The 27,864-nt window shown below is 36.5% G+C and overlaps 3 protein-coding genes and 2 non-coding genes across 8 annotated transcripts; 1 reads left to right on the forward strand and 4 right to left on the reverse strand.

The window, feature by feature from the left end:
* Nucleotides 1-1,592: 1,592 nt before the first annotated feature.
* Nucleotides 1,593-4,784, reverse strand: LOC147535003 (ATP-dependent protease La (LON) domain protein). 2 transcript variants are annotated; one of them, XM_086647095.1, is made up of 7 exons: nt 4,141-4,784; nt 3,650-3,718; nt 3,276-3,395; nt 3,108-3,182; nt 2,711-2,845; nt 2,204-2,345; nt 1,593-1,813 (listed from the first exon to the last, which is right to left on the reverse strand). In XM_086647095.1, exons 1-7 carry the CDS (start codon nt 4,501-4,503, stop codon nt 1,653-1,655), a joined length of 1,065 nt encoding a protein of 354 aa, XP_086503221.1. In that variant the 5' UTR covers nt 4,504-4,784; the 3' UTR covers nt 1,593-1,652. The 2 variants fall into 2 exon arrangements, with proteins under 2 accessions (XP_086503221.1, XP_086503220.1); XM_086647094.1 differs by having other exon boundaries at nt 3,276-3,401; nt 4,141-4,520.
* Nucleotides 4,569-4,785, reverse strand: LOC147535004 (small nucleolar RNA U3). The gene has a single exon (XR_015228477.1). It is a non-coding gene; the product is annotated as a small nucleolar RNA U3 (small nucleolar RNA).
* A 116-nt stretch (nt 4,786-4,901) lies between these two features.
* On the reverse strand, nt 4,902-4,973 carry TRNAM-CAU (transfer RNA methionine (anticodon CAU)). The gene has a single exon. It is a non-coding gene; the product is annotated as a tRNA-Met (tRNA).
* A 1,798-nt stretch (nt 4,974-6,771) lies between these two features.
* On the reverse strand, nt 6,772-12,826 carry LOC147535006 (uncharacterized). Its single transcript, XM_086647285.1, has 11 exons — nt 12,337-12,826; nt 11,746-11,870; nt 10,778-11,222; nt 10,575-10,690; nt 9,551-10,319; nt 8,987-9,415; nt 8,717-8,905; nt 8,397-8,624; nt 7,966-8,305; nt 7,668-7,848; nt 6,772-7,511 (listed from the first exon to the last, which is right to left on the reverse strand). Exons 1-11 carry the CDS (start codon nt 12,562-12,564, stop codon nt 7,019-7,021), a joined length of 3,543 nt encoding a protein of 1,180 aa, XP_086503411.1. The 5' UTR covers nt 12,565-12,826; the 3' UTR covers nt 6,772-7,018.
* Nucleotides 12,827-21,130: 8,304 nt separating this feature from the next.
* LOC147535007 (uncharacterized) lies at nt 21,131-27,601 on the forward strand. Of its 3 annotated transcripts, none has more exons than XM_086647292.1 (11): nt 21,131-21,405; nt 22,755-22,943; nt 23,136-23,308; nt 24,522-24,967; nt 25,047-25,107; nt 25,441-25,769; nt 25,896-26,344; nt 26,436-26,526; nt 26,608-26,769; nt 26,848-26,936; nt 27,124-27,601. In XM_086647292.1, exons 2-11 carry the CDS (start codon nt 22,831-22,833, stop codon nt 27,272-27,274), a joined length of 2,064 nt encoding a protein of 687 aa, XP_086503418.1. In that variant the 5' UTR covers nt 21,131-21,405; nt 22,755-22,830; the 3' UTR covers nt 27,275-27,601. The 3 variants fall into 3 exon arrangements, with proteins under 3 accessions (XP_086503418.1, XP_086503420.1, XP_086503419.1); XM_086647294.1 differs by having other exon boundaries at nt 21,239-21,405; nt 23,114-23,308; XM_086647293.1 differs by lacking the exon at nt 21,131-21,405 and adding an exon at nt 22,557-22,648.
* Nucleotides 27,602-27,864: the final 263 nt, after the last annotated feature.

The following is a 27,864-nucleotide window of genomic DNA, read 5'->3' on the forward strand; positions in this document are numbered from 1 at the left end:
TCTTGATCTGATTCTTTTTGAAGTAACCATTGCTCATGTTGTATTAGCCTAGACTTTAAGTGAGCTAATGACAATTGCTCATTGTTAGCCCTTATAGCAATAACAAATTGATCATATTCTGAACTTAAACCATGAATAGCTATTCTGACAAGTTCAGATTCATTGATTTTGTCATGAACAGAAATAAGAGAATCAGCTATAAGTTTCAATTCTCTTAGATATTCAGCAATTGTGGCACTTCCCTTCTTAATTGTTTGTAGTTTTCTCCCGAGTTGATCCTTTTTTGATTCTAAGCCCTCATTGTTAGTAATATCAAGGTAATCCCAAATTTCTTTTGCTGTTTTTAGACCATAAGTATCTAAGTAGACAGATTTTGATAGAGTACTTTTGAGGTAAGACCTAACAAACCCTTCTTTTGATCTCCAAGATTGAAAATCTGGGTTAACTTGTTCTACACCATGAAATATTCTAAGTTGTGGTGGTTCTTCTATTGTACCATTTACAAACCCTAACAGATCATATGTTCCAAGTAGAGTCTCTACTTGATCCTTCCACATTAAAAAATTACTATCATCTAGTTTCTCTGTGATAAAACTAGTAACAGAAGATATGGGAGGAAGATTACCTTGATTAGAGGATGCCATGATTTGAGAATAAAGAGATGAGTAAAGAACCAGGAGAAAAGATGGAAAATAGTCTGAAAAAACAGTAAGTGAATCTAATCACTTACAACTTGTTGATTTATCTTCTTGATTTTGATCTTTGTTGTTTGATTTTGATCTATTTTAACTGGATTTGGATCATGAATTGTCTCATTTTGCGAGATTTTGGATTGAATGTTCTTGAGATGGAGAGAAGAAAACCCTAGCAGTGGATCGATTTGCTTAACCTAACTGATACCATGTAAGAAACTTCTCCCTTCTCTGTTTTATTTCAATTGTTTGATTTAGTTTTTACATTTCTCTTTTATAGAGTAGAAAGGAAAAACAGTTATGTAACTAACAATTAACAGAAATCTAGCTAACAGAAAACTTAACAACTAAAACTGTTTTTCTAACTTCTATTCTTGAATTCTCATGTAGGTGCCTTTAGGAGTTAAGTCAATAGTTATTGACTTAGTCAGAGGTTGCTTGAGTTGACTTGCTTGACTGGAGCTTGGACCAGACTAGACTTTGTTGACGGTCAAGCTTGGACCAGACACGACTTCTGCTGACCATATAAAAGCTCTCTTTTCATTTGCCCTAATCACTTTTGCCCTCATCTCTTCTTCTCTTCTTTCTGTCGAAACCCTAGATTCTACATTCTCTACTGATTGTATGTGTTTCCATACCAAGCCTTATTGCCCTAAATATTGTAAGTCTTGTAGCTGCAGCATTTCCAATCCTCCCGATTGCTTTTGCAAGGACTGGAAGACATTTGCCATCGGGGAACCGATCTGGCCCCCATGTGCACCAATTTCAGAGCCAGAAATAATGAGTCGGAGAACTAGGTTGACAGAAAATGTTTTTCTCGTGTTAGTCAGTTTAGTTTAGTTTGATCGAAAAAGCTAAAGTTAATGTGAATTAAGTGAGGTTCTAGCAATACAATCATGGTGAGGATAGCATTGTTACTTTTTCATTTCCATAATGTTAATGATGAGTTCTTACATGGGATTACTGCACTTCCAATGACTGAATAGCAAGTTTGGCTGCAACCATGGAAATGTTTTTCTTAACAAACTCTGTTGTTTTCTCAAGTCTTTCCGATGTTTCTTTTATCTCCATTGCTTTTAGTTTCTCCTTCTGTAACGCCTGCAATTCCCATTCGGTTGATCCTGCTCAAGTTCAAACAAGGATATAATTTAACATTTTTCAGTTGATAGTGTGCCAAATCAAAGGCAATTCAAGTATGGATTTAGTTTGTGCAAATATGCAATAGAAATGATAGAACCTCAAAAATACTATGTTGGAGAGGTTAAGATAAGAGGCTTGTGCCAAAATTGTCAGACAACGATAGGATATGTGTGTGTGTGTGTGTGTGTGTGGGTGTGTGTGTGTGTGTGTGTGTGTGTGTGTGTGTGTGTGTGTAATTCGGTTTTCTAAAGGTGTTCATGTCCTACAACTCGCATCAATATCAAATACCTAAACATTAGAAGACATGGAGATTTATATCATTAGGTGCTAAGATGCTAGACAAAAGAGGTAGAGAGGATAAGAAAAATAACCTGAAACACGTTGTAGCCCTGCGAAGGATAAACGCTCAGCTAAAGATGGAAAGAAAAATTCGTCACAGTCTATCGTTGGTTCTCTCTCTGCCCATCTTAGAGAATTAGAAATATGAGTCTGCAATGGTTCATACTTCGATGCCTGATAGTATAAGACACAAAATATAGATCTGTGTCATACATTACAAGTAACGGAAAGACAGTATGAGAAAATTACTCCTTTTTTCAATGTGTTTCTCGGATTAAACAAGCATTATCGACCTAGGAACTCAAGTCTAATACTTTTTTCAACCGCTCTGAAAGACAGTATGAGAAAATTAACTATGGAGTTACACTTCAGACAATTTTCTTTTGTTTGGTTAGTAGTAATGGCCAAATAACCTTATAATTCAACGACAAGGCTTTCAATCCTATAAAACTAGTTTCACAAGATTTAATTCCGAAAATAACTGTGGAAATACTAGATTGAGGTCAAAAGAGTTGTTTCAATGAACGTCGGATGCATACCTTTAACTTTATCTGTAAGCTATTCAACTGATAAAGTGATTCCTTAAGCTTTGCGACTTCAGAGCTTATTTTGCTTAAGTTGTCAGGAACATTATCTCGCAATGGGATGACGGCGCCAATTAAGTATGGGTCTGCCTGACGAAACAAGAATTCTATATACAAGTTAAGACAATAGCAAACACAGATTGTTCATCAGGCATATCTCTCCACTTTCTGCCTAGACTAGAATAACATGTCAACAAAGAGGATTGCCATTTTGCTAAAGGATAACAGCTGTGAAGTATAAAAGAAGACTATTCTTAAAGAAGGTATTACGAAAAGAATAGCAACCTAAACTATTACTTAAATTTCAATTCAAAAACGACATTCCAAACCAACTTATTCATTAACAACTCACTTGGACAAAATTCACAATCTTGACACGGCCAATGCCCCTTATAGAAACTAATGCTCCAACTTCCAAACGTTCAACCTAAAACATTAGAAAAACAGGTTAATTGGATAATGCTTCAAATGTAACAATTACAAAAATTGCGAAAAAAAAAAGTATTACAAATAAGCTTACATTCTCAATGAGAACTAAACAACCATATCGAGCTGCAAAGGATGCTCCAGCTGATGATCCACTAGTAATGATTGGATCTAACACAAAATGCACGAAAAGCTTCTTCTTTCTATCCAATGACTGAAACCAAGTAGATTTAACATGACTAATTAGCATAGAAAAATACTCCAGCAGAATACATGACCAATTAGCTTAGAGTACAATTAGCTTCCGAGAAAATCACAGTCGAATCGTGCTGAGAATTTTTCACTACTTGAGTATCTTACCAAGGAAACAAAAAATCATTTTGTCTTTTAAGAAGGAAATATTATTCTCTGCTAAATCTAATTATAAAATCATATACGAAGGTGGATAAGAGAAAATAAAAGCAGCACCTTTTCCAGCAATGCGAGATATCGTGCCTCATACAAATGAAGTGTCTTACTTTCTGTAGGAACAAGAACCTGTTTTCATACATAAATTCAACTCCTTCAAGGGATTATATGAACAAACAAAAGAAAAATATTAGTCCTTCTAACATGAAAAGTGAAAGATCACATTATCATCCATCACAAAGTATTTAATCAAATAGGAAAATAAAAGCTTATGCCTAAGTCTAGGGTTAGTAATGTAGTAATGTTCCATAATCAACTACTCCTAAGAAATCTAGGTTTCCATCACCTTACAATTTTCGAACGAATCAAAACCTAATAGTAAAAGATCACTCCAGATATGTTGATTTCTACACGTGAAAATTTACCACCTCTTTACAAATCAATCTACATTTATGAGATTGTTCAAATAATAACTATTTCTACTACATCAAGCTGAAGCAAAGAAATTAAAAGGAACAATGAAGTAGAGGAGGAAGCCGAGAAGATCAAACCTCATCTGCTCCAAATGGAAGAAGTGGAAATTCAGAAGAAGAAGAAGAAAATGAATCTGATGAAGAAACACAATGAAGATTAGTACTAGAACTTGTTCGACTATTTCTTCGGAAAATTGTACAAAATTGAGGGAAATTAGATTGAAATGAAGAAGAGAAAAATGAAGATTTGTTTGTGAGAGAGGATTTAGGGTTAGGGTTAGAGATTTGAAGAGGAGGAGGTGATGAGAAATTTAGATTCAAGATCTTAGAGTTCATCATAACGGTAACTGAAAACTTGAATTCCACTGAAAAGATAATATTTTTTGGATTATAAGAGAAGATATGATAATTTGTGGAGGGAAAAGTTCCAACTCCCGCCATAGTTTTCTTACACTTCGTTTACATCCACTATGAAAAGTTAGTGCATAACAAAAAGATTTTGGGGAAGTCTGTCAGACAACCGACCGACCATCTCAACCATCCGAAGATGAGCTGAGAACGATCATCTACGGTTGAGATGCTGATAGCTCAGATCTCAACTATTAATCACGCTCCGATCGGACGGTCATGATTCATCGACCAGACTTAGGTTGCTGTCTCCTTAGAAATCAAGGATACAGATGTATCCTTCCTATAGAACAGATCCTGTTCAAGTAAGGTCGAACCATTAATTGCTATCCGTGACTTTATAATGAGGAGAGACAGATTCTAGTTCGACGATGTGGTACTAAAGGTTTAGATATGCAGCTTATTAAAATCAGTGGAAAATAATGAAAACTTATCAGAGCCAGGTTTCGATCCTGGGACCTGTGGGTTATGGGCCCACCACGCTTCCGCTGCGCCACTCTGATTTTTGTTGTTTATTTGGAAAGGAAAATATACTTAAAATGGATAGACACATCCTATTTCCATAACAAACCTATCCTCGGTTCAAGACATATATGGGTCCAAGTAGGACTAATATCACCTCAAATAACACGTATGATGTTTGGTGCTATAACATGTTCATTTTTGTTAGGTCATGTGGAGAACGATTTACCTTTATACATGTGCAAGTCCAATTTGAACATTGAAAATACTTTAAATATTATACTATGGCTTGGGAGATTTCAATTAGTACATTTTTTTTTCAATATACAAGTATTTAACGACTTTTTTGACTAGTTGAATCAATCTCATACATTTATTTAAATATGATGTACTATTTTTGCTGCAATTCAATATGATGTACTTCATCAATTATGTTTTCTTTTAAAATGGTTTAGATGCTCGTTCGATTTATTCGCTATTCTTCTCCATATAGAAGAAGGGAAGCGCTTTGGGGAAAGCTAAAAAGTTTCCGGGGTGTGAAGACTTGGTCAAAAATTGGTCAAATTTGTTTGACAATTTTATTTAGGGGAAAGCAAAATAGCTTCTCCACCTCACCTCTCTCTCTCTCTCCACCTCACTTCTCTCTCTCCACCTCACTTCTCTCTCTCCACCTCACCTCTATCTTCTCCGATTAGGTCGCCGGCCGGAAAATATTCCGGCCGGCGACCATTAAAAAAAAAAAAAAAATTTTTTTTTTCACTCTCTCTCTCTAGAAACTCCGGCGAAGGGGTTTCCCTTCGCCGGAGTTCCGGTCTGTTGAAGAACAGACCGGAACTGGTCTGTTCTTCAACAGACCAGATCTGGCCTGTTGAAGAACAGACCGGAAGTGGTTTGTTGAAGAACAGACCAGTCCGGTCTGTTCTTCAACAGATCCGGTCTTCAACAGGCCAGATCGGTCTGTTGAAGAACAGACCAGTTCCGGTCTGTTCTTCAACAGACCGGGACTCCGGCGAAGGGAAACCCCTTCGCCGGAGTTTCTAGAGAGAGAGAGTGAAAAAAAAAAGTTTTTTTTTTTTTTAATGGTCGCCGGCCGGAAAATTTTCCGGCCGGCGACCTAATCGGAGAAGATAGAGGTGAGTTGGAGGGAGAGAGAGAGGTGACTTGGAAGAGAGAGAGGTGACTTGGAAGAGAGAGAGGTGACTTGGAAGAGAGAGAGGTGAGTTGGAAAGATAGAGAGGTGAATTGGAGAGAGAGAGATGGGTGAATTGGAGAGAGAGATGAGGTGGAGAGAGAGAGAGGGGTGAGGTGGAAATAATGTTTTTTAAATATTTTAAATTTAAAATTAAGAAGGGTAGTAATGACATTTACTTGAAAATAGGGGGTCATATTTGAATTTACGAAAAAAAGGGGGCCATAAAGGAAGCTGGTCACAAAGTAGGGGGCCATATAGGAATTAACTCTTATTAATTAAAACTGGGGGTTTCATTAATGTGTATTATGAAAAGGCGGGAGTTTCAGTAATTCTCCCCATAATTTTTTCTTCCTCACCTCCTCCCATCTTAGCAGCCGCCTCTGGCCACCCCACCGTCTCTCTCTATCTCTCTTTGTTAAATCTCTCATGGTTGAACCATGGAATTCTAAAACAGATATCCAAATGAAACCATAGGTTTTGAGTCAAAGAAAGGGGAACAACTTTTGAGTCAAGAGAGAGGAGAGAAATAGTCTAACCAACCTTCCGGGTAGAGACATAAAACCAACATATTTCTTTTGACACTTCCCTACATAGAGAAGAAATGATGAAGGACTACTCAGAAAACAGAAGGAAAATGCCCAAAATTGTGTACCTAAAAATTTTCTTCCCAAAGCAGTGGTGGCCCAAACATAGTTATCAGTTTTGAATATCAACTTTACAAACATCATGTTCAACAAAAAAAAAAACTTTACAAACATCAAAGTAGAGTATTTATTATGGGTTTAGATACAAATTTATACACTATTTTATGCTGCCTCTACACAAATCATAATATCGCGTAAACTGATAACTTATTTACCTGTACAAACACTGGATATCTGAAATCTTTTCTATTCAATTCTTCATCAATTCATCATACCAAGGCCCGTGAACACTACCTGAAACTTTCCCCACAATAATCAAAACCTCCCCAGCTTCCACCACCTTTTTTATCAGAGCTGCACCACCAACTCGCCGCAGAGATGCCTCCGCCAACTTCTTTCCCCCAGCCGTCTCCCCAGTTCCACCGAGAACTACCGCTCTGACTGCCAAGTAAACGGATCGAGATACCCTCTCGAACACGGGATCTCCGCTTCTTAAGCTCTTCAATAACATGTTCGCCATTACTTCTTTACTTGCTTTGATTTTATCGAGGTCTAGGGCTAGGGCTTCTTTATTGTTCTCAGCAGATACGTAAAGTTTTCCGACAATTTCTGCAACACCCACATCTTCAACTGAGTCCAAGAGCTCAACTAGTGCTTTGAAAGCGTCGGTTATTACGTCATCCATGACTGATGGGGTCCTAGATGAGTTGTTGCTGACAAGTGTTTGCCGGAGAACCAACAAGCTGCACATTTCACATTACTGTTATTAATCATGTGAAAACTGTTAAAGTTGTACAAGTCGAACTCAAAAGCAATTAGCGATGTGTGGTGATGAGATGACACAATATTAAGATTCAACAGACACGCGATGAATAGAAGTACAATTCTTATCAATTTACCTGGTAGAGATGACGATGATCTTCTGAATTTGAGATTGGATAGACCTCAGCCTTAAGAAATTGAGTTTAAGGGTTTCAGGTAGAATTTCCTCGGTTATCCCTTCTATCCCACTGACCAACTTCAACAAACCAAGTCTCGCCAACTTATCAATCTTTTCTCCCTTGCATTCTGGTTGTCCACCTGATCCAGATTAACAGATGAGAAAAATTGTACTAAAGAATAGGACCCGATATTAATTAATTCAATTAACTGAAAAAGAATAGACAAATCGAATAAGATAGGACATCAGATGCAAACCTGTAGTAGAATTTGGAGTGAAAGTAGCCATCTGAAACTGTTTGGACTCAACCAAGCTGCTTCCAGTTCGAAGAGAGGTGGAAGGAGGAAGACCCTGAGAAGAATTATCAGCACTTGTCACCAAAGCAGAAAGAGAATTCTTGTGTTCTTGCCACTCCTCTTCCGCACTACCTCGGACTGATGCAAGCCATTGAATTGTTAGTGGTAGAGAGATTGAGGCATCTGATGGAGGCCCATAACGGCTAGCAAAGGTTTTTGCAAGATACTCTAAACCAGCTGGTCCTTTGATGAGTGGTTCCATTATTTTGATTCGTGCTTTGCTAATTTCTCGCTTAAGTGCCTGTTAGATCATCAAAAGTAAAACTACAATATCAGCTCTCTGAAGTAATATGTTCATGAATTAGTTTCTGCAATTAAATGTTTCTTTTTACCTGAATCTGTTCTAGAACAAAGCGCAGACCCTTAATAGTAGCATTAAGGAATGAAACACTTGATTCGTCCTTGGATCTAGCTACCTCACTTAGCTCTTTCAGGAGTTTTTCGTGGGTCACCTTCATTTCACCCTCAGTAGCAGGAGCAGAAAGCTTCTGTAGAGTAACCAACGCAAACTCCAGAATTTTTCCAAGATAATTCATGTCATGGTTTCCTGACATTAACACCTTTGAAGTAAAAGAAAAAAAATATTAATAACATCATACATATAGGGAGAACATAAGGATGCAAACTATTTTTTAGTTAAGAGTGCAATTACTTGAGACAGAATATCGATATCAATAGCCTCGTGAATCTCCAGTCTCCAGCTTTGAGGAGCCATTTCGCAAAGGTCGTCCCTCACCTCCTTCACGAGTTCAACTAAGCGTCCATATTCGGGCTCACTCTGTTGCATGGCTTCTGCAATTCCATCCCAGAAGGCATTCTCTAATGTCTCTCTTACTTTCGCCTGCGTAAAAGAGATATTTGTATGAGACTATGAAAGTTTAGGATGTAGTGTAAGGCACGTAAAGTACACAGCTAAACTAACCTTAACGCCATTTTGAACACCACCGCCAAGTTCAAAGCTGTCAGCAAGAGCATGGTGGTTCCCATGAACTATTTCATTAACAAGCATTTCATTCTCTCTTGCCAAATTTTCATCTGAAGTTGATGGGACATTGGCCTTAGATGGGGATGAAGCATCTTTAAATAATGAGCGGACGTGGCTAGGCTTCTGACCACCATCAAGTGAACTTCTACCTTCATCTGACATTGAAGAGGGTTGAACTGTAGCCGGGGAACCAGGAAGAGTAGGAGAGAAGATATGAGCAACTGGCGAATCAATTGGATTCCCATTTTCCTTCGCTTGGAAGAACCTAGAGCGAGTATCTGAGAGAGCAGATTCCATACGGTCAATCCCAGCATCACCACTCAGATGGTGCACCTTATCCCTCAAAAGCCTATGATCCTCCGAGACCTGGTACCATGAAAGATGTGAGCTAAACCCTCAACAATGAGATGCAAAATACTACAAAAAGATGCTTCTAAAATTGTAAATTTACTTTATAAAGACTGTTCCTTAGAACTTAGTCGAAGCAAGTTAAGTACGAACCTGATTTTGAATAGCCTTCATATCATGAGAAAGAGCACCATCACTCCCTTCTGGATTTACCTTGCACTTCTGCATCATAGAGAGCTCAAGTTGACAAGCTGCTCTCACCAGATCCTCCTCAAGTGACCGCGCATCCTTGACTTTCCAAACGACAAACCGATAAAGGTATGAGCACCATGCTGCGTCAAAGGCTTTCAACTGGGATCTGATCGTCCGCCTAACTGGTGACTTCGTTCCACTCTCTACAGGACCATCTAGCACTACCTTTATCAACATTTCAAACTCCCGAATAAAATTTGTTGCAGACTCAGTAAGAGAAATCTCACGCTCCCCATTTCCACTGAAAACTGCATCTGGATGACCCAATATCATATAAGCACAGAGCACGACTCTCACGGGATATCTTGACAACTTGGCAGGATTTTGAGCTACTTCTCTACTGGACCCTACTTTTTTGGCCCCTCCTTTTCTCACATTGTTAGAGGGCCTACCCCTTTTCTTTGGTGAGCTCAGACGTTTAAGCAGGTGATCAATATTATCCAACTTTGATATACTACTAAGAGCAATCTCAGAATGTGAGAGTGTCAACCTGGTCTCAAGTCGATCAACTAGATCTTTCACAGTTTGAATGGTGGCAGAAGATTCAATCCGGAGTGCAAGCTGCTCAAATGGCATCGTTTGCACCGATTGTTCGTTTATGTCCAAGGCATCATAGGCTTTAACTAAAGCATGAGTAGTTCTTCTCGTACTCACAAAGTGTCTCCAACACCTGCTCATTGAGTGGTTTGAAGGACCAAATGTTAAAAACTCAGAAGATTTATGAAAAAGTTCAACAAAGAAGAACAAAGGAGATTTAATTGTTTCTTTCTATTGAGACAACATCCATAAATAGCATCATTTACAGGTTTAATTACGCTAGAGCTGCAAATACCATTAGAAGGCCGGTAGCTCCCCAAACTCATAGATATTGAAAAGAATAAAAATTTAGCTGTTGTAGTAGAAAATAGTAGTTGAGCCGCAATACCTCGCCAATTTTCTTGAAAGAAAGTCTCCTTGCTTGTGCATCTCATACCAATTAGAACGAACAGAACTATGGAGACTACCTCTCTGCCTCAAGTATTCTGCTCTTTGGCTCTTTGCCTACTCCAGAAAACAACGAGAAAGCATAAGACGGATCTCCAGAAAAGAAAAAAAAAGAAAAAGAATACATACTGATTAAACAAATACCCTTTGTAGTCGATCCTCCAACTGATCCTTAATTCTCTTTCTCTCTATTTCTCGCTGGTAATTGACAAACTTAGCCGCACGTTTCACTTGCATTAATCTTGCATGCGTCCGCTTCTTCTCTGCTTCCAACAATCCCAGCCGCTTTTTTTCGGCAGCTGCACGTTTTTGGGAAATTGACGCCCGTACACACTCTTTATACTTGCTCTCTTGGACTGTCCTCTGCAACAGTGACTGAGCTCTTCTCTCTTTTGCTGCAGCTCTTCTCTGCTTATTAGCCTTGAGAAGAAGCATCCGATTTGCCTCTGCTTGCTGAACTCGGGATTCAACAACTGTTCCTAGCTTCTCCCGTTTCTTTTCATAACGAAGTTCTACCCCAGTTTTAGCTGCCTGCCGCAGCTCATCCAACCTAGCTAAACGCTTTTGAGCCTTAGCTAAAATACTCAACCTGTATGCCCAAGGTCAATTAGGAAACAGGACGAGAAAAATAACAGATATCAGCAAAAGAAGTTCTTCAAATTTACGAAAAAAAAGCATATTAGGATACACAAACTAGGCCAATTTAAGCCTTCACTTAAAGATGTCTTCAATTGAATTCTGACTCTCTTGTTCTGAGGGGCCACGATAGTAAGTATATGACAAGACATATAAGAAGAACAAACAAGTGAAATATCTATTATAAGATTCGAACCCGAATCTCTCCCTGTGGAGAGAAGAAGCTCCCTATGGAGAGAAAGAAAGGCACCTCTACGATGAAGTCTTTCTTGACAAGATTCGAATCTAGTCTCTGCCCAGTGAAGGGAGAGGACAAACATGTTGCCACTCAACCAAAGCGAGCTTGACAAGACTCATGAAGTCTTGAATGACCAGCTCAAATTTACTTGATAAGCTGAGTAAAAATAATTTATATTACTTTCAAGAAAAAGTTGTAAAATGAAATTTGACAACCCAAATTAGTAAAAAAATTTCACCTTTTCTGCTCGGCAGCTTGGAGCTTTGCTTCAAGTTTTTGAGCAAGATCATCCTCTTGAGATGAAGACCATGAAGGACTTCTTGGTTTTGGTCGAGCCTTGCTTGATAACCAATCATGAAATTGCTGCAAATTCCCAACGTAAAATAAAGAAACAAACAGTTAATTGATCAACCCAAATAAACATATATATACCTCAGAAAAGAATTTGAATCCAGTTAAATAAAAAAAAGCTTCAATCTTTAATACAAATTAGCTTTAGCTCTGAAAAGATAGTTTTATCAGTGTAGAAAAGACGATCAAATAGAAGAAGAATAGTAAGATATACTTCTAATTAGATTAAAAAAAAAAAGTAAAAATAAACTTTTAATCAGATTAAGCAAAGTAAGTAATTAGATTAAGAAAAGTAACGTTTACTTTTAAACAGATGAAGAAACTTCAAGAAGAATAAAAACCTAAAATTTACCTGACTAACCAAAAATTTAGGGAAATTTTGATGAAGGAGAATAACAAGAGGATAAAAGAGAAGCCATGAAACCATAATAGAAGATAAACAAAAGGGGAAAGAAAGTAAGAGGATATAAAGACCTACTTGTCGACGAAGATCGGCTTCTTTGAGTTTAGTTTCAATTTCTTCAACCGTTGTGATCGAAGGACTCTTACTTTCAATTAACCTCTGTCTAACCCTTCTAGGTATCTTGACTGGTGATGATGATGAAGAAGAAGGTGAACCAGAAGATGATGAAGATAAATTAGCCGGAAAATCCATAACAATTCCGGTAGTTTTACCGGATTCCGTCAATTCTACTCCAGCTGCCATTCGTTTGAACAAATTCAGAATCTAGAGAGAGAAAGTAAAGAGAGAGAGAGAAAGATGAAGGAAAATGAAGAAAGGAATTTTCTTTATGCACAAAGGGGGAAGCTCTTTATAAATACACAATTAGGAAAACGAAAACGAAGTAATCAAAAACGGATAAACATCTAGCTTAATTCCACTTTGACCCCATAAGGATGGAAATTCACCAAATGAACCCCCTACATATCACCAACTTCCAGAATGACTACTTGACCAATTTCCGTCTAATTACGGTCAAACATAAAAAAAAAGTTCTTTATATTCCTACTATTCTCAATAGTAATTCTTTTTTACTCCCTAATTAATTTTTCATTTTCTTTATTGTTTTAACTTCTTCTCATTAAAATTAATATTTGATGGTAATATGGACGGGAAAGTGATTTAGAAAGCTATTTCGGGAGCTGGTCATCTTAGGTAGGGGTGGGAATCGGTCCGGACCGGTCGGTACCGGACTCTAACTTCATCGAACCGGTCCACTCGGACATAAACTATTGGTGACCACCTATTTACTCGGGCGGACTCGGACGGTCACTCTAAAAAATTCTTTGTCCATTGACCGTCCAAGACCGTTTATTTTACCGGTCCAGTCGAACACCGGACGGTCTTGGTCCGGACTTTCCAATAAATTTACTTAATTCAGGACTTTATTTTTATCACCACAAATAAAATTACTTACAAATGAAGATGTTTAACCAAGAAATCAAAAAGTAAATATAAAAAAGAAAAAACACAGTTGATCAACAAGATATAATTAAGCCATGCACTAATGTTTAGTCTTCCAGAGGACTATATAACTGTAGCCAACGATCATCATATATTCATGTCTATAAAATTCAACGGTCAACTTCTAAAAATGAGGACAGTTTAGTCGGTCAACCTATTCGGTCACTCGTACCGGTCGGTTAGCGGTCGGTCCTTCGACATAGAATTTTGACCGTGACCGTCCGCCAATTCTTTCGGGCCGGTCGGACACTGACCATTATGACCATCGGGTGTCCATGGACACTTTTTATCTCGGTCGAACGGGTCGGATAGCGGTCTTCCGGATCTTTTTCCCACCCCTAATCTTAGGGGATGTATTGGTGATCGGGTCATCTTTATGGGGTAAAATAGAATTAACCCTAAACATCCCCTCGCGCTTGTATGAAACCGAGATTTCACCATCTCACACGTGCATGGAATGAATATGTAAGGATTCATTCTATTTTGGTCCTCAAAACATACCAATTCACCAAATTGGTTCCCTAAAGTCCCTTAAAATTGGTTATCTCCATAAGCTATCTCTCTTGCTTTCTTAAAAAAGAGAGTCGATGGCCAACAGTCAAAGTTGATGGTAATATTATTGAAGTTGACTAACAAAAATTAAAAAGAGATGAACTATTTTGAGAACTATTCATCTACCGGGAGCTATTTTAAGGAATTGGTCATCTTAGAGGGGCAAAATAGAATCAACTCAAATTTAACGAGAACGTGAATGAAAGCTTGAGAATTTAATTGAAGAATAGAGAGGGACGACACGTTAGTTGGAAAAAAAAAAGTAGGTGGAAGAAAATTAGGTAGCCCACTGACAAGAGAAGAAAGTAATATTCTTATAGTATACGTTCATGTATAATGTAATGCGGTCTATACGTACTAGAGATTTCTATTTTAATTCATTTATCGCATTATTTTGGAGAAGACTTTTATTATAGATATGGATGTAAATGGGTCTGGTTTAAAATAATCTTATGCGTCATCCCGTCACATTTTATAAATGGGTTGATAATGACCGAACCTGTGTTTACTATCGTTTGTAAAATAGGTAAATCTAATTGTATCTCTTTCCTTAGTTGATTATTTAAACCAACTTGTTTAACAATGTAAAATTATTGTATAATATTTTATCTAAGTATATGACTTAATGTGTAGTTATCATGTAACAAGCTAAGTATTTAACAATTTACTTGTAAGCTTGTTAGGGAAACATTTAGTAGTTTTTAGTGTCTAATTACACTAGTAGTTTAGTTACTTCTAATATACGTAATATATTTTATTAAGTACAAAACGTATTTAGTTAGGATATGGTCGGTTACAACGTCATGTTGACACCGTGTCCCCGTATAGAGAGAAAGAAATCACAAGTTCACAATATCATGTTCCAACACATACTTCGATCATAAAACTAATTTTGTTTTAAAATTTTGTAGAAAAGAAAACTAGTAAGCTGATCCGCACTTAACGTTATAAGGGTATATGGATGTGAATATAACAGGTTAAACAAAGACAAAATTCGTCATGCTAACTCAAATGTGGTGAGTAGAGGCAATGAGTTTAAGGAATGAAAGTATAATTGAAAGTCATCCCTTGGTTTCCAAGTGGATGATATTATTGACATAAATTTCAAAATCCCGGAGATTCCAGGTTCGGTTCTCACGCAAAGTGAAATCGATAATTATTGAATTTGGGTTATTAAAGGTATCAATAATGTAATAAATTTGTTAGGTTTTAGGTTTCTTTCATCTTGTTAGATTTTATGTTTCTTTCATTATTAGTCTAACTTAGGTGGTTATCGTGCTTGTCACATCTTCATGATTTATCAGTGTCTTGTAACGATTATGATGGGCCTAAAAAGTTACCTAAATAGGTTTCCACCCGCAAGTATACGGGCGTCAAGTAATAGTTCCGGTAAGACCGGTTCGTTCCTCAGAGACTAAGTTAAACTAAATTCTAACCTTAAAACTATTTAGATTTTCAAAAGTGGTTTGATGGAGGTTTAATAAAAATAAAACAAAAAAAATAAATAAACAAAGAAATAAGTCGGTATTCAGAAAAAGGGAACCTAGGGTTTTCGAATCCGTCTTCCTAACAATTCTAAGGACAAATTAATTTTGGTCTAATTGGATAGTTCTTTATATAACTCAGGTTTTCAGTCCATGAACGGTCTAAAAACCCGGAAGATATTATCGTTAAAATAGTAAAAACTGTAATAAATTTATCGTTAGAATAATTATTATAACTTCATCTAAAACCCTAGATATAAAAGACTTAGCTACTCATGCTAAAAACGATAGATATTTAAAGTAATAGAAGAAAAAGAAGAAAGAAACTTACTTTTCTGCGCTTTTCCCACCAAACAGAGCCTAAGGAATTGATTTCCTTCTGTTTTTCCCGGAAATTTGCCAAACGCACCCTTTGGGAAAACGATTTTCTCGTCTTCCCGGAAATATTTTCCTCTCTGAGAAAATTATTTTCTCACCTTCCTTAACTCTCTAAACTTTCTGTCTTCCTCTTTAATCTCTCTCTCTCTCTCTAATCTCCCTCTCTCTCACTAAGAAGTAGAAAATAAAAAAGAGAAATAAAAAATTACGAAGAATCAAATTAATTTCTTAAAACCAAGTTTCTGTTTCTCTCTCTCTCTCTACAATAATTCTCATATTAATCTCTCTGTCTCTCTCTAATTGTCTCTCTTCCTCTGTAATCTCTCTTTCTCTCTCACTAAGATGCAGAGGAAACAAAAGGAAAATAAAAAATTCAAGAAAAACTAACTGTTAAGCTCTCGGTTTCTCTCTCTCTCTCTACTTTTCTCCTTTTCTGTTCTGTTCTATAAAAACCGATCCTCTTTTCTTCTCACTCTCTCTCTGATTTACTGTTTGTAGTTGAGCTTGAGAGGAGGATGATACTCCCAGCCGAGATGTATCTCTGCCTCCTGTTCAACCTCTCTTTTTATAGAATTCAAGATCAATCGAATCTCTCCTCTATCTCTCTCTATCTCCCGGGTCTATCTCTCTTTCTGTTTTATATTCGAACTCAACCGAATCTTTCAATCGGTTTCTCTCTCTATCTCTCTCCCCTGGATCCAAACCAAAATCTCCTTCAATCCCTCCTCTCGGGTCTGGTATGAGATTCTCTCTAATCGGAATTTGAAAACCAGAGAAGAATAAGGCCGACTCGTTCACGTTGAAATCTCCATTTGATTCAGTGCTTCGCGGGAGAAATAAACCTATCCGGCCCACCTCTTTTGATTCAAACACGTGTACGGAGAGTAGCAAGACCGTTGGATCAGTTTGGACTACTATACTATCTTGCAGCGCGCTACACTGAGTCTTGAGCCCCTACATATTTTAAAGTACCACTGGTTTAGACCGAATATAGCCCGAAACGCATCTGAGCCTTTAGATTCGCTTCCCTCTTGTGCGCCACGTGTCGCACAAGATCTGTATTGACTTGATTTTGACTTAAACTTTGACCTTGAATATTTTATCGATCCGGACTCCGATTTGACTTCCGTTTTCGCCAACGTGCTCGTCTTGGACTCTACTTTCCATCCGAACACTAATCTTGACCAAGAAGTCAGAATCAACAAATGACCAAAATGCCCCTCGTCTGTATTCTTTCCGACTTTATCCGTTTCGCACGCGTAACTCTGTAAAAAGGTACCTGAACATAAAAGAGAGTAATTCGTGAGAGTAACTGCTCTAGAGAGACTAACTCGTCTAAATTAAGAGACTCAGATGGGACATTTCCATGTCTCATCAGATTAACATAGACCTTAGTCGATCTCAAAAAGAAAAATATACATGTATACAATTAAAATGAACTTATTTTATTTCCCGTATTCATATGTCTGGAGTGGACGACCCCAACTTAGAGAACTATGTAACAATCGTGGAATAAAGAATTGTGGAATCTAGGAAAGATAAAATGTTTGGGGGAAAGATAATAGCGTGAAAATCATGTAAAGAGACTCTAGAATCTAGATCATTGTAGGAACTACGCGGTTGATTTTCAACCAAAAAAAAAGGATTATTTCTTAAATGGTCCCCAACTTTGTAACCAGCTTCCTGCCTGACCACCTACTTTAGCAAAAATACTCATATGACCCCCTTTTTCAGTTAGACAATGAGAAACAAATAATTATAACAGTTATCTTTTACTATTTTTTTCTTTTTTGTTGAGAAATAGTTGTTTTTACCTAAAAAAACAATTTTTGTCCTCAATAATTTGTAATCTATTTAAACAATGAGTTTGCTAAGTGAGATGTTTTTCATAGTTTTACATCAATGTTAAATGGAATAATGAGTTTTCAAGTGAGACAGACAAGAATTTGAGATGTACAACGTAATTTTGAACGTAAAATTTTTAAATTATTCCGACAAGATGCTCAAAGTGATACTCAAACTTTTATATATCCCACTTGAAGCTCTAGCCTTTTAGATAGTTGTAAATTTCACATTTGCAAAACAAACATTTTAGTATGATACACTTAATTTCCTAAATGTGAGATTAAGGTAAAAGAATAAATTTTGAAAACAAAGTTCAGGAGGAAGAGGCACAAACCATTGAAAAACGATGTTAGTTGGGGGAAATTGAATCCGTGATGTAAGGGAAGCAAAAACCTAACTCTCAAGCTCTCACCAATTGGGCTATATCACATGCAATTTTATGTTTTGGAACGTCACTTATTTTTTCGTTGTAAAGGGCTAATTCTATTTTCTCTTGGCCTTTTGTGGGGGTGAGGGGAGGCTATAGCCTACCCTCGCCCCCACACAGATTCGTCAGTGACAACACACCGACATTATTGAGATGATTTGTATTCTGAACAGAAAATTTAAAAGGGGGTTTTGCCAGACAATGTTAAAAGATCAATTGAAGTCTTTGAGTATTTGAAATTGATGGAAGGGTGTCTGAATGCGTGAATCGCTTATAAAATTGTTTTGGTCATTCCAGTTACTGTAGTTTCTGCTGAGAGAAGTTTTTCAAAGTTGAAGTTAATCAAGTCTTACTTGTGATCTACCATGTCTCAAGAAAGAGTAAATGGATTATTTTCTCATATATTGAACATGAATTAATTGAGAATATTGACTACACAAATCCGATTAGTGATTTTGTATCGAAAAATGCAAGAAGACCGGTGTTTAAGTAATATTTGTTTCATGTATAAATTTAATAACTATAAATTTTGTAAAAAAAGAATTTCAAATTGTATACATTTTCGATTTAAAGTGTAAGATCTCCAGTCGATACGTTCACTTAAAACTCCCAAAAATCGGAGCGGGTACTGAATCTTGGAATAAAGAATTGTGGAATCTAGGAAAGATAAAATGTTTGGTGAAAGATAATAGCGTGAAAATCATGCATGTAAAGAAACTCTAGATTATTGTAGGAACTACTCGGTTGATAAGTGGGACCTACGCGGTTGACATAAACAATACTCTATGTTAATAACAAAACCCCACTTCAATCATATCTTCCATAGAAGTCCTTCATCTGGTCCGATTTAATATTGGCTAGTGAAAACATAACGAAAGTATTCTTAGATACGCCATCCTCCCCGTCATCCTGCGAAAGATTATAACTAATTCATTTGGTTATATTGTTCATTTGGTCGGATACTTGGGTTCATTCAGTCATAATAGAGAAACTTGTTGCCCAAAGAATCTAGATAGCCACTTTGGTGGAACACAAAATAAAGTACTATATTTTATATCAAGTAGATATCTCAATTTTTGAAACAATTTTTCTGAGATAGATGTATCGTGATTATATAGTGGACTAATAAATAGTAGTATATTATATTGGTGGCTTACACCACACTTTCTAATTCAACTGTATTAGAATAACGGGAGTGCTACATGTACAAAGTCTTTGACAAAATTTTTGACTTAATGACTCATTTTCACTTAATGACTCATTTTCACTAAATGGTTTCAACAAAAAAAAAAACAACAGTATTATAATAAATGATGTAGTATATAGTAGAAAAACTAGTTACTCTACACCTAATTTAATTACTATGTAACATATATTTATTTACCAATAAAGAACATCATAAGCGCATAATGTGAGTGTCGATATAATCGCAAGAGCAACACTAATTATCATATTAACTTAAATTGAACTGAAAATAATTTTTTTTACTACTAGATGATATTTCATGGTAGTATCCACCATCAACTAAGACCTAATAAACGCGAAGACGTCTAAGTACCACTCTGTTTTAGTATGATAATGATAGCAAGAACTTCTTCTACTACAAAATGTAAATATGATGAGCGTTTTAAAAATATAAATGTAACCTGTTAACATTTGTACTCGGCTTGAGTTACTTCTAAATAAAGTGTATAACATTGGTGACCTTTTTAAAAATAAAGTTGTGTTTGATTTGAATAATATGGAGCATAGACTATTGAAGATGCTTGAAGGATTGGGGTACCAAATTTGTCCTCCAAACTTGAAGAAATGAAAAGGATTGAAAACTGAATAAGAGACGTTAACTCCTACTTTTAGCCTGCCCACGCAAATTCTTTTTGCCACGCAACCTCCTCTCTTTGTTTCTTGGAACTTTTGTTTGGCATCATGTGTTTGTTTCTTGAATTTGGACCATATATTCATATTTACTTATAATTGTGATAAATAACTAAATAAGTACTTATCTCACCAAGTTGTTTCAATGAATCTTCTACACCATCCAAACTAGGTGTTAACTTGGACCCATCTAGAAAGCTCAATCCACCATATGGATTACTTTTATGAGGAGCACCATTATTCTCCCTCTAATTGAGTTTTGAAATTTTGGGTACTATCTAATAGACAAAAGGACTAGTTGGCCTGATTTTTGGAACAGACCACGACTCCCAATGGTCATGTGGCAGACTCTCATTGATCAGTTTTCATTATATTCTCTACATAGACTGACAACCGGAGGCGCCACGTCACAATTCTAGCTCAAAAAGTCAGGCCAGACTAATTTTCTTATACATATAAAATTTCTATTTAAGTACGATTGTCTCAATAGCTCGAATTATGTCATACAAATCTTCCTTAGCTCTTTTACTAATAAATTGGCGATTGTGTATTTATGACTTTTTTTTTTTGTTGAAACAATGTATTTATGACTTTCATGTGAAATAAAACTATTCAGACTTTATCTTTTCTCACTTATTTTCAACTCCGATACTAACGTATTGTGGTAATGTGTAATCTACGACAAACCCACTAGCCCGAGTTTAATGCTCCAAGTTTGTAAATTTTGTGGTTGTAGCTTGGGCTTTTGCATGGTATTGGGCTTGCACGTGGACACGGGCTTTGGGTTGGGTGTAACATCTCATGAAATCTTCGAAATGAGAAACTCTATAGGCACACCACCTCTACTCCAGTTAGTTGAAACTGGAAGTCCAGCGTCTTTAACTGAGGTCAAGTGGTGAGGATAACAACTAAAGAATTTCTATAGGCACTTCCTACTATGCCATGAGCACATTCCATATGAAAAATTTGGCTTTAGGGGAGTTTGCTCAAGAATCTAGAGGTCATGGTTGACCCTATGCAATGTGTGACACCCTTCCTTAATCAATAATTATAGATAGACCGAATATTAAAGACCAAACAAGCTCAAGGTCTTGGTCAGTGACGACAATTTTCAGTTGACTAGGTTACCACTATACTCTACGGCGGACGCAGTACATCTCTTTTGACTAACATTCCACCAGACTTGTCTTACTTGTGTTGGGGTCAACTAACACTACATGTCTCATTTTTTTTTTTTGTTGAAAATGTCCATCACCCTAAAATTAAAATTTACAGCAAAAGTAATCATAGTGACACACCAGAAAAACAATTCACCGCAAGTATAAATTAAAATCTTCGGGCGCAAAGTAAACCCGAGAAGGAGGGACCGAGGGACAAACAAAAACGAAAACCCGCACGCTGAAAAAACCAAGTTACGAAGGCTTTCTTCAGTTTAGAGAGAGAGAGAAAATAGAAGAACTCTAGAGAGAGAGAAGAAAGAAAAACAGATTTTAATGGTTCTTCCTTCTCAGATTTCTCAAGGTACTTCAAAAATCTCTTTCTATCTTCGTTTTAATCTCTCGCTAAAATAATCTTAATCGTATTTCGTTTTAATCTACGTTGTTGTTTACTTGCATGAACTTATTTATAAACGTCTTCTTCAAATAAACCGATTTGATTTGATTAACTTATATTGTTACATTTTACGTTTAATCTCTACGGAATCATTTTCTCTCTCTAGTTTGAACTTGTTTTTTGATGTTTGAGTAATGTTTAAAGTAATTTTGATTTGGTTTATCGAAGAGTTAATGTTTCAGCCGTTTTTCATACCGAAAATGGGGAAATGGCCGTAACTATAGATTTCAAGTTTGTTTAGCTTAACATTTTGATTTCTTGATGTTCTTTTTTGAGATGTTTTTGATGGTGAATTTGATCTTTTTTCTTTAAATGAATTAGTAGTTTAAGCGGGAATAGGATTTATATTGGGTTTTGCCCTTTTAGTTTTGTTCATTTCTAGGGTTTTGTAGAAAAACTCTTCAGCTCAAGTGACGGTGAACTGAATGAGTTAATAAAGTTGTTGGCTTGGTTATTGAAAATGCAGGTTTTCAAATTTCAATTTAGGATGATGGTTCATTTTCTTTTGCATTTCTAATTGGTCTGTAGTATTTGGTTTTGTGTCTTTGATTGTTATCGGTATTGACTCGACGCCTTGACAATGCTTGATTTACATTTTTTCATGCCAAATGAGTTTGAAACTCCGATTAAAGAAAACAACTTTGTATTGTTAGGGGAAGGACGTCTACCCATATTTTCTTTTACTTACGTTGGAGGGCTTTCATGCTTGATCTAGTTTGGGATTCTGAAATATTATAAACCTTATCAAATATTGATCACTTAGTCACATTATCTCGCTTCAAGTTCTGCTCCCTTGTTGCAAGGATTTTAGCAATGTTGAGGAAAAACTGTAAAAAGAACAAAGGAGCGTGCTTTTTTCCTTCTTCGTGGTGGAGTGTAGTTGTCGAGGATATTTTGGAGGCATATCATCTGGATACGTTTGCATATATACACATATAAAGAGGCACTGAACTCTGTCCCAGTTATGTCGATTTATATATTTTGTTTAAACATTCCTTTTGTTTTTCTGGTGTTTGCAAGAAGATCAAGTAAAATTTCCTTTTGTTTCCACAGTGTGGAATTTGTCACATGATAGTGGAAATGAGAGAAACTAAATGGTGTTTGCTTATTTGACAGTGGTTATCGTTTAAGATGGGAGGTTTATGAAAATGTAATACCTAATTACCTATGCAAGGCTTATAAAAAGGAGGAATCTAAGTTTATCTTCTGAAGTTTGAGTTTTTTTCTTGACACTGTTACTCTTTTCGGTTTTGCAGGAAGTCTTTGCAAATAAAGGCTTTTTGTTTTCGTGCTCGTCATTGGTGGTATTTGTAGAGGATAGACTGGCTTCCGATGCCTTTGTTTAAAAGAACACCTTTTCCCCTGGTGGATTCACCTAAAGATTTGGAGCCTGATGAACTCATTTTCCAAGTTCGTTTCACAAAAGAGATATTTAGGGAATACCAGTATCCTTTTTGTTTTCTGGCCATGTGTATTCTTTAGCAAGTTTTCTATTTTCACTCGCTTGTGCTCCTGGTATCTAAATCAAATATTAATTAATATTATATAATTTCTTGAAGAACATGTGATGATAATGAATTTTGCTGTTTGCTATTCTCATCTGTTGGATATCTAGATCTTTCCTTGATGTGTAACAGAGAATATATAGACCGAATAAATCTATATCGTCGAAGAGTCTGGACCTGTAAAGTTACTGGAAAATCAAACTTAACTTACGAAGAAGCTTTGGTCTCGGAGCAACGTGCAACTGAGAAGGTTCAACAGTTTCCAAAGGAACTAATGGCACCTGTATTACATATTATTCAATTCAGTGAGAGCCAGTACTCTATATAATCTATATTTGCATATATTTAGCATGTGCTTTCCCTATATAAGTTATCTTATGTGATATCGATTGATATAATGCCGTTTCCATTCGTTTATGTAGTTTTCCGTACTCAATAGCCAGAACTGATTGTCAAGAATAACATTGCTGACTTGGGAATTGAGAGATGGTAATATCATTGTTATGGGCGAATATGTAAAACCAAAATGCTAAAGAGTAAATTGACTATCAAACAGATGTATGAAGTTTAAGGCAACTAAATCCATTCAAGGTTTTAGTGTTTCTGGTACTTCTGAAAAATGCACGGTCTCCGAACTTATGTTAATTTTCCATGCAATTTGGACTTGGTATAAGATTTTGAGCAATTAAGATGTGCTCTTTTACCAGCCAGCAGTCTCATTCTCAAACGCCAATCTCTCTAGTAGCCTTTGGTTGGCTATTTCCGGTTATTTGCTCTAGCTCTAGCAATATCTTAGCCAGATAGTTTCTCTAATTTTTATATGGTATATACTTATACTTGACCGATCTGAATAAATTCCTAATTCTTAGACACTGGATATTTTGGCATCTTGGGCGATAAATGTTATGCTCTCTGTGGAAGAATACCAGTAATTCTCACTTTTACCTTGATCTGAAGCCTGGTGCGTCTGTCCATGGCAGCTACCTGAACAAGCACTTCCGAAATTGTTTGATTATTTTAGTTGCTGCTTTATTTATGACTTAATTAGGGAGAACTGTAGATTTAGATAATTTTTACTTGTTAGAGTTCCTGGATTAGGTCGAAATAGTATTCTGAAGTCTTTAGGGAGAAGCACATGTCTTTCCCTTCAGGATAGGTCTTAGAAGATTTGATTAAGGGCAGGTTAGAGTTCAGAGATATATAGAGGGTTTAAATGTTTTGTTTGTTTCAAAATTTATGAGCACGAGAAGTTTAGTGAAGAAAGTATAGTCAATATGTAGTACTACTTCTAGTTGAAGTCCACTATATTCATCAAGTGTATAACTCTTATAAGCTTCCATGAACGTGCTTACTTCATGTCTTACTTGATTTCGTCATTCAACTGTTAGTTGTTATGTGTGTGTTTAAATATCAAAATGTACTTTATGTTAGCTCTTTTTTTTTGCTGGTCTAGGATTTTATTATTACAGTCTGTGTATAAACTTAAATTATTTTATCCTATTTCTTGTGGCTTACTAGGCACACTAACTTTGAGAGATCTACTCAGCACAGTAAACAAAAGGTTGCAGGATCGTTTGCCAGAGGGGTTGGAATTGTATGCAAGGAAAGATAAATCTATTGTTCCATGCAAAATACTTAAGATTTTAGAGGAAGCGGACAACATCTGCTACGAAGTGGCTTGGATTGACGAAGATAAGAAGCTAAGTGGTAAATCTGTAGTAAATGCTGATGATCTTGTACGTAAGAAGCTTCCTTTCAGTAGGGAAGTTTTGAAGTCTTTCATTAAGGAATCTACTTGTCAAAGTACTCCATGGGTTGTCCACGAAAACTTGGCAAAGGAACATGGAGTCCCGACTGAAATTCCAATGGATTTACTAGACGACAGCCCCAGTGATGGTGAAGGTGAAAATTTTGGGAGTAACAACAGAAGAAAGAAAAAGAATGGAAACCGAAATAGCCCCTTGGTAATATTTTTTTACTGGAGTTCGTAATTTGGTTATTATTATGTTTATATAATGCTAAATAAATTGAAATGGATAACAGAAAAGGACACCAGAAAGAGACAGTGATGATCACTCGACTGGGAGAAAAAAAGCTAAGAAAGGTACACGAATCAGTGAACCTGAAAAGTCTTTGGCCTTCTCAAGTTGCATTATGGGTTGCATAAGTTCTACATTTTCTATACAACCTACAGAATAGTGTCCTGAGATATATGTGTATCATTGTCTTTTCTTTCCTTAAGAGGAACTTAATGAAGCCTGATGATGGATTGACATATGCGGTGTCGCTGTGATCTATTTTTCTGTTTGTTATCACTATTGTTTGGAATATTTTCATAGCAGCGCTTTTGCAGTTTACAAAGTTTGGGTCTCCTTTTGAATTTTTGGTTAGGAGTTTTCATTTTAACATTTTTGTCGCATGTCTTATGAATGTGCAGAAGAGCCCATTATATACCCAATCGATGACGTCCTGGTGCTGCCTGGTGTAGATGATCCCCTATTCACTGAGCGCCCTTCCCTGTCAAAAGATTTTAATGTCCAAGTAGATTGTGTAGGGGATCTTCTAATGGTTTGGGATTTTTGCTCTTCTTTTAGCACGCTGTTGCATTTGTCGCCGTTCTCACTTGACGATTTTGAAAATGCAATTTGCGATAAGAACACCAATCTTACTCTCATTATGGAATCACATTCAGCAATGTTTCAATTGCTTATCAAAGAAGGAGGAGAGTATTTTGAGGCTATACAGAAGAAGAAGCGAAAATCAAAGGTGGAAAACTTCATTTATATTTCATTCAGAGTCCCTTTGGTTTGTTTCTTTATAAGTTCTCATTGCTTACACAATGCGTTCCAATCTATGTAACTTTTGTTTTTATTACCTGAATGTCACTTGCAGATCACACTATTGACTTGGACGGAGTATTTATGCGACTTCTTAGAAATTGATGATAAACCTGAATTATCCACTTCCTTGGCAACAATCAAACGAGGCCATTATGGTTTTCTAGAACCTTCAGCCAAATTGGCCATCTTAAGGGAGCTGGTTGACGAGGCTATTTCAACTAATATTTTTAGGGATCAGTTGGATGAGTGTATTGAACAACGGCAGGCTCTTGCATCTACAAAGAGAGAGCTAGCTTTGGAGCGAGGTAGAAAGAGGAGGGAAGAGAAGCTTCTGAAAGCAGAGTCTAACGGCAAGGAAGGAACAAAGGGAAATATTTCAGAGAAAGGAGGCAAGTTGGGTAGTTCTGAGAATGGTCATAACGGCAAACAAAACGGAGATGTTCCAAGTGAAGGAAATAATCATCCTATTGTTTACAAAAGGAAGAATGCTTCAGGAAACAAGTAACACAATCTTCTTTCTTAGTCTAAAGGCATTTTTATTTGAAATAGTAAAAGAAAAGATCTTGTAGCACTCTGAGTTATATTTTTATAGGGAAAGCAAGGAGCCACCAAGCAACGGAGAACATAAAGAGGCAGTGAAACGGAGGAAGGGCAAAAAGAAGGAAATAAGTGACGAGCATAAGGTAAGGTTCTTCTCTGTTTTTATTTGTATGTGTCTGTGTGTGTTTCTTTTCTTCACTTAATTTGAAATTGCCCACATACAGAAAGAACTTATAGAGCGGGAAATAGAGAAACGGTTTGTTCGTACTAGTCCTCTGGGGAAAGATAAAAACTATAGCAGATACTGGTTCTTCCGGCGTGATGGAAGACTTTTTGTCGAGAGCTCTGACTCCAAGTTGTGGGGCTACTATAGTACCAAGGAAGAGGTAATCACGTGTCAACCTTATGAAACCAAATAAGACGTGTCAACTCTTCCATTCACTGATTTTATCTTGTTTTAACAGCTTGATGCGTTGATGGGTTCACTTAATCCTAAAGGTGAGAGAGAGAGGGCTCTGAAAGAACAGCTCGAGAAGTGCTATGACAAGATATGGTAAGTTAAGTTCTGCACATATTTAAATTAATAAATTATAATGGAGGTACTGGGCTAGTGGCTTTAAGTACATGAACCAAAAGCTTCTTTTTCCTTTTTAGAAACTTTTTTTCGTTTGATAATCTTGCTACAAATATATTGCACTTACCTTTTTTAAATGCTTTCTGCAAATTTTTGTTTTTTCAAGCGCGGGATTGAGGAAGAGATCAAGGGATATTGCTTCAAAGGCGGCAATAGAAGAGGCTGTAGTTCGTCGATCAGTGAGAGTCCGAGCCCCACCGAGAGAGAACCCAGCAATGGCTTTCCTAAGGTACGTTAATAAGTTAAAGGAGAGTTAATCGCCATAGTTGCAGCTATTATGACATTCTGTTACAGAATAGACCTGCTTGCTCTCATTCTTTTGGTTGGTGTCAAAAATTTCTGCTACTTAGTGTCTGATATTGAACCCTCTTTTGGAGAGAGAAGGAAGTTTCTTTTGTTGATATTATATTTCTCAAATTACATACTCGAATTCGAGGATCAGGAAGTGAGTGATGTCTTTCTATAAAATACTTTTTTTTTTCATCTGAACAGCAATATATATATAGGAGCTCAGTTTTGTAAATGAATGACTTTTGTGTCGTACTCTTGAATTAGTTTATAATGCAATCAGTTTTCTGCTGCAATTGTTGATTGTGTCTTGGTATATTGTATATATATATATCATATAATTTCACTCTGTTCGTACTTCTTATATATTTGGTTACGTATGAACCCCCATTACTCTGCCGAGATTAAGGGCTAGCTGCTGGTTGAGACGCCCACAATACATTGATGGCTCGACTGGAACCTCCAATGTGAGAGGTTACCTAGTGTTTTAAAGATACGGTACAAATGTAGATTTTCTCTAGTGTCTCGGCAACAACCTAAAAGGATTCACTGCTCTCCA

Source organism: Eschscholzia californica, unplaced genomic scaffold, assembly GCF_041429995.1.
Source record: "Eschscholzia californica isolate CP2 unplaced genomic scaffold, dmEscCali1.0.p SCAF_6, whole genome shotgun sequence".
Taxonomy (NCBI): Eukaryota; Viridiplantae; Streptophyta; class Magnoliopsida; order Ranunculales; family Papaveraceae; genus Eschscholzia; species Eschscholzia californica.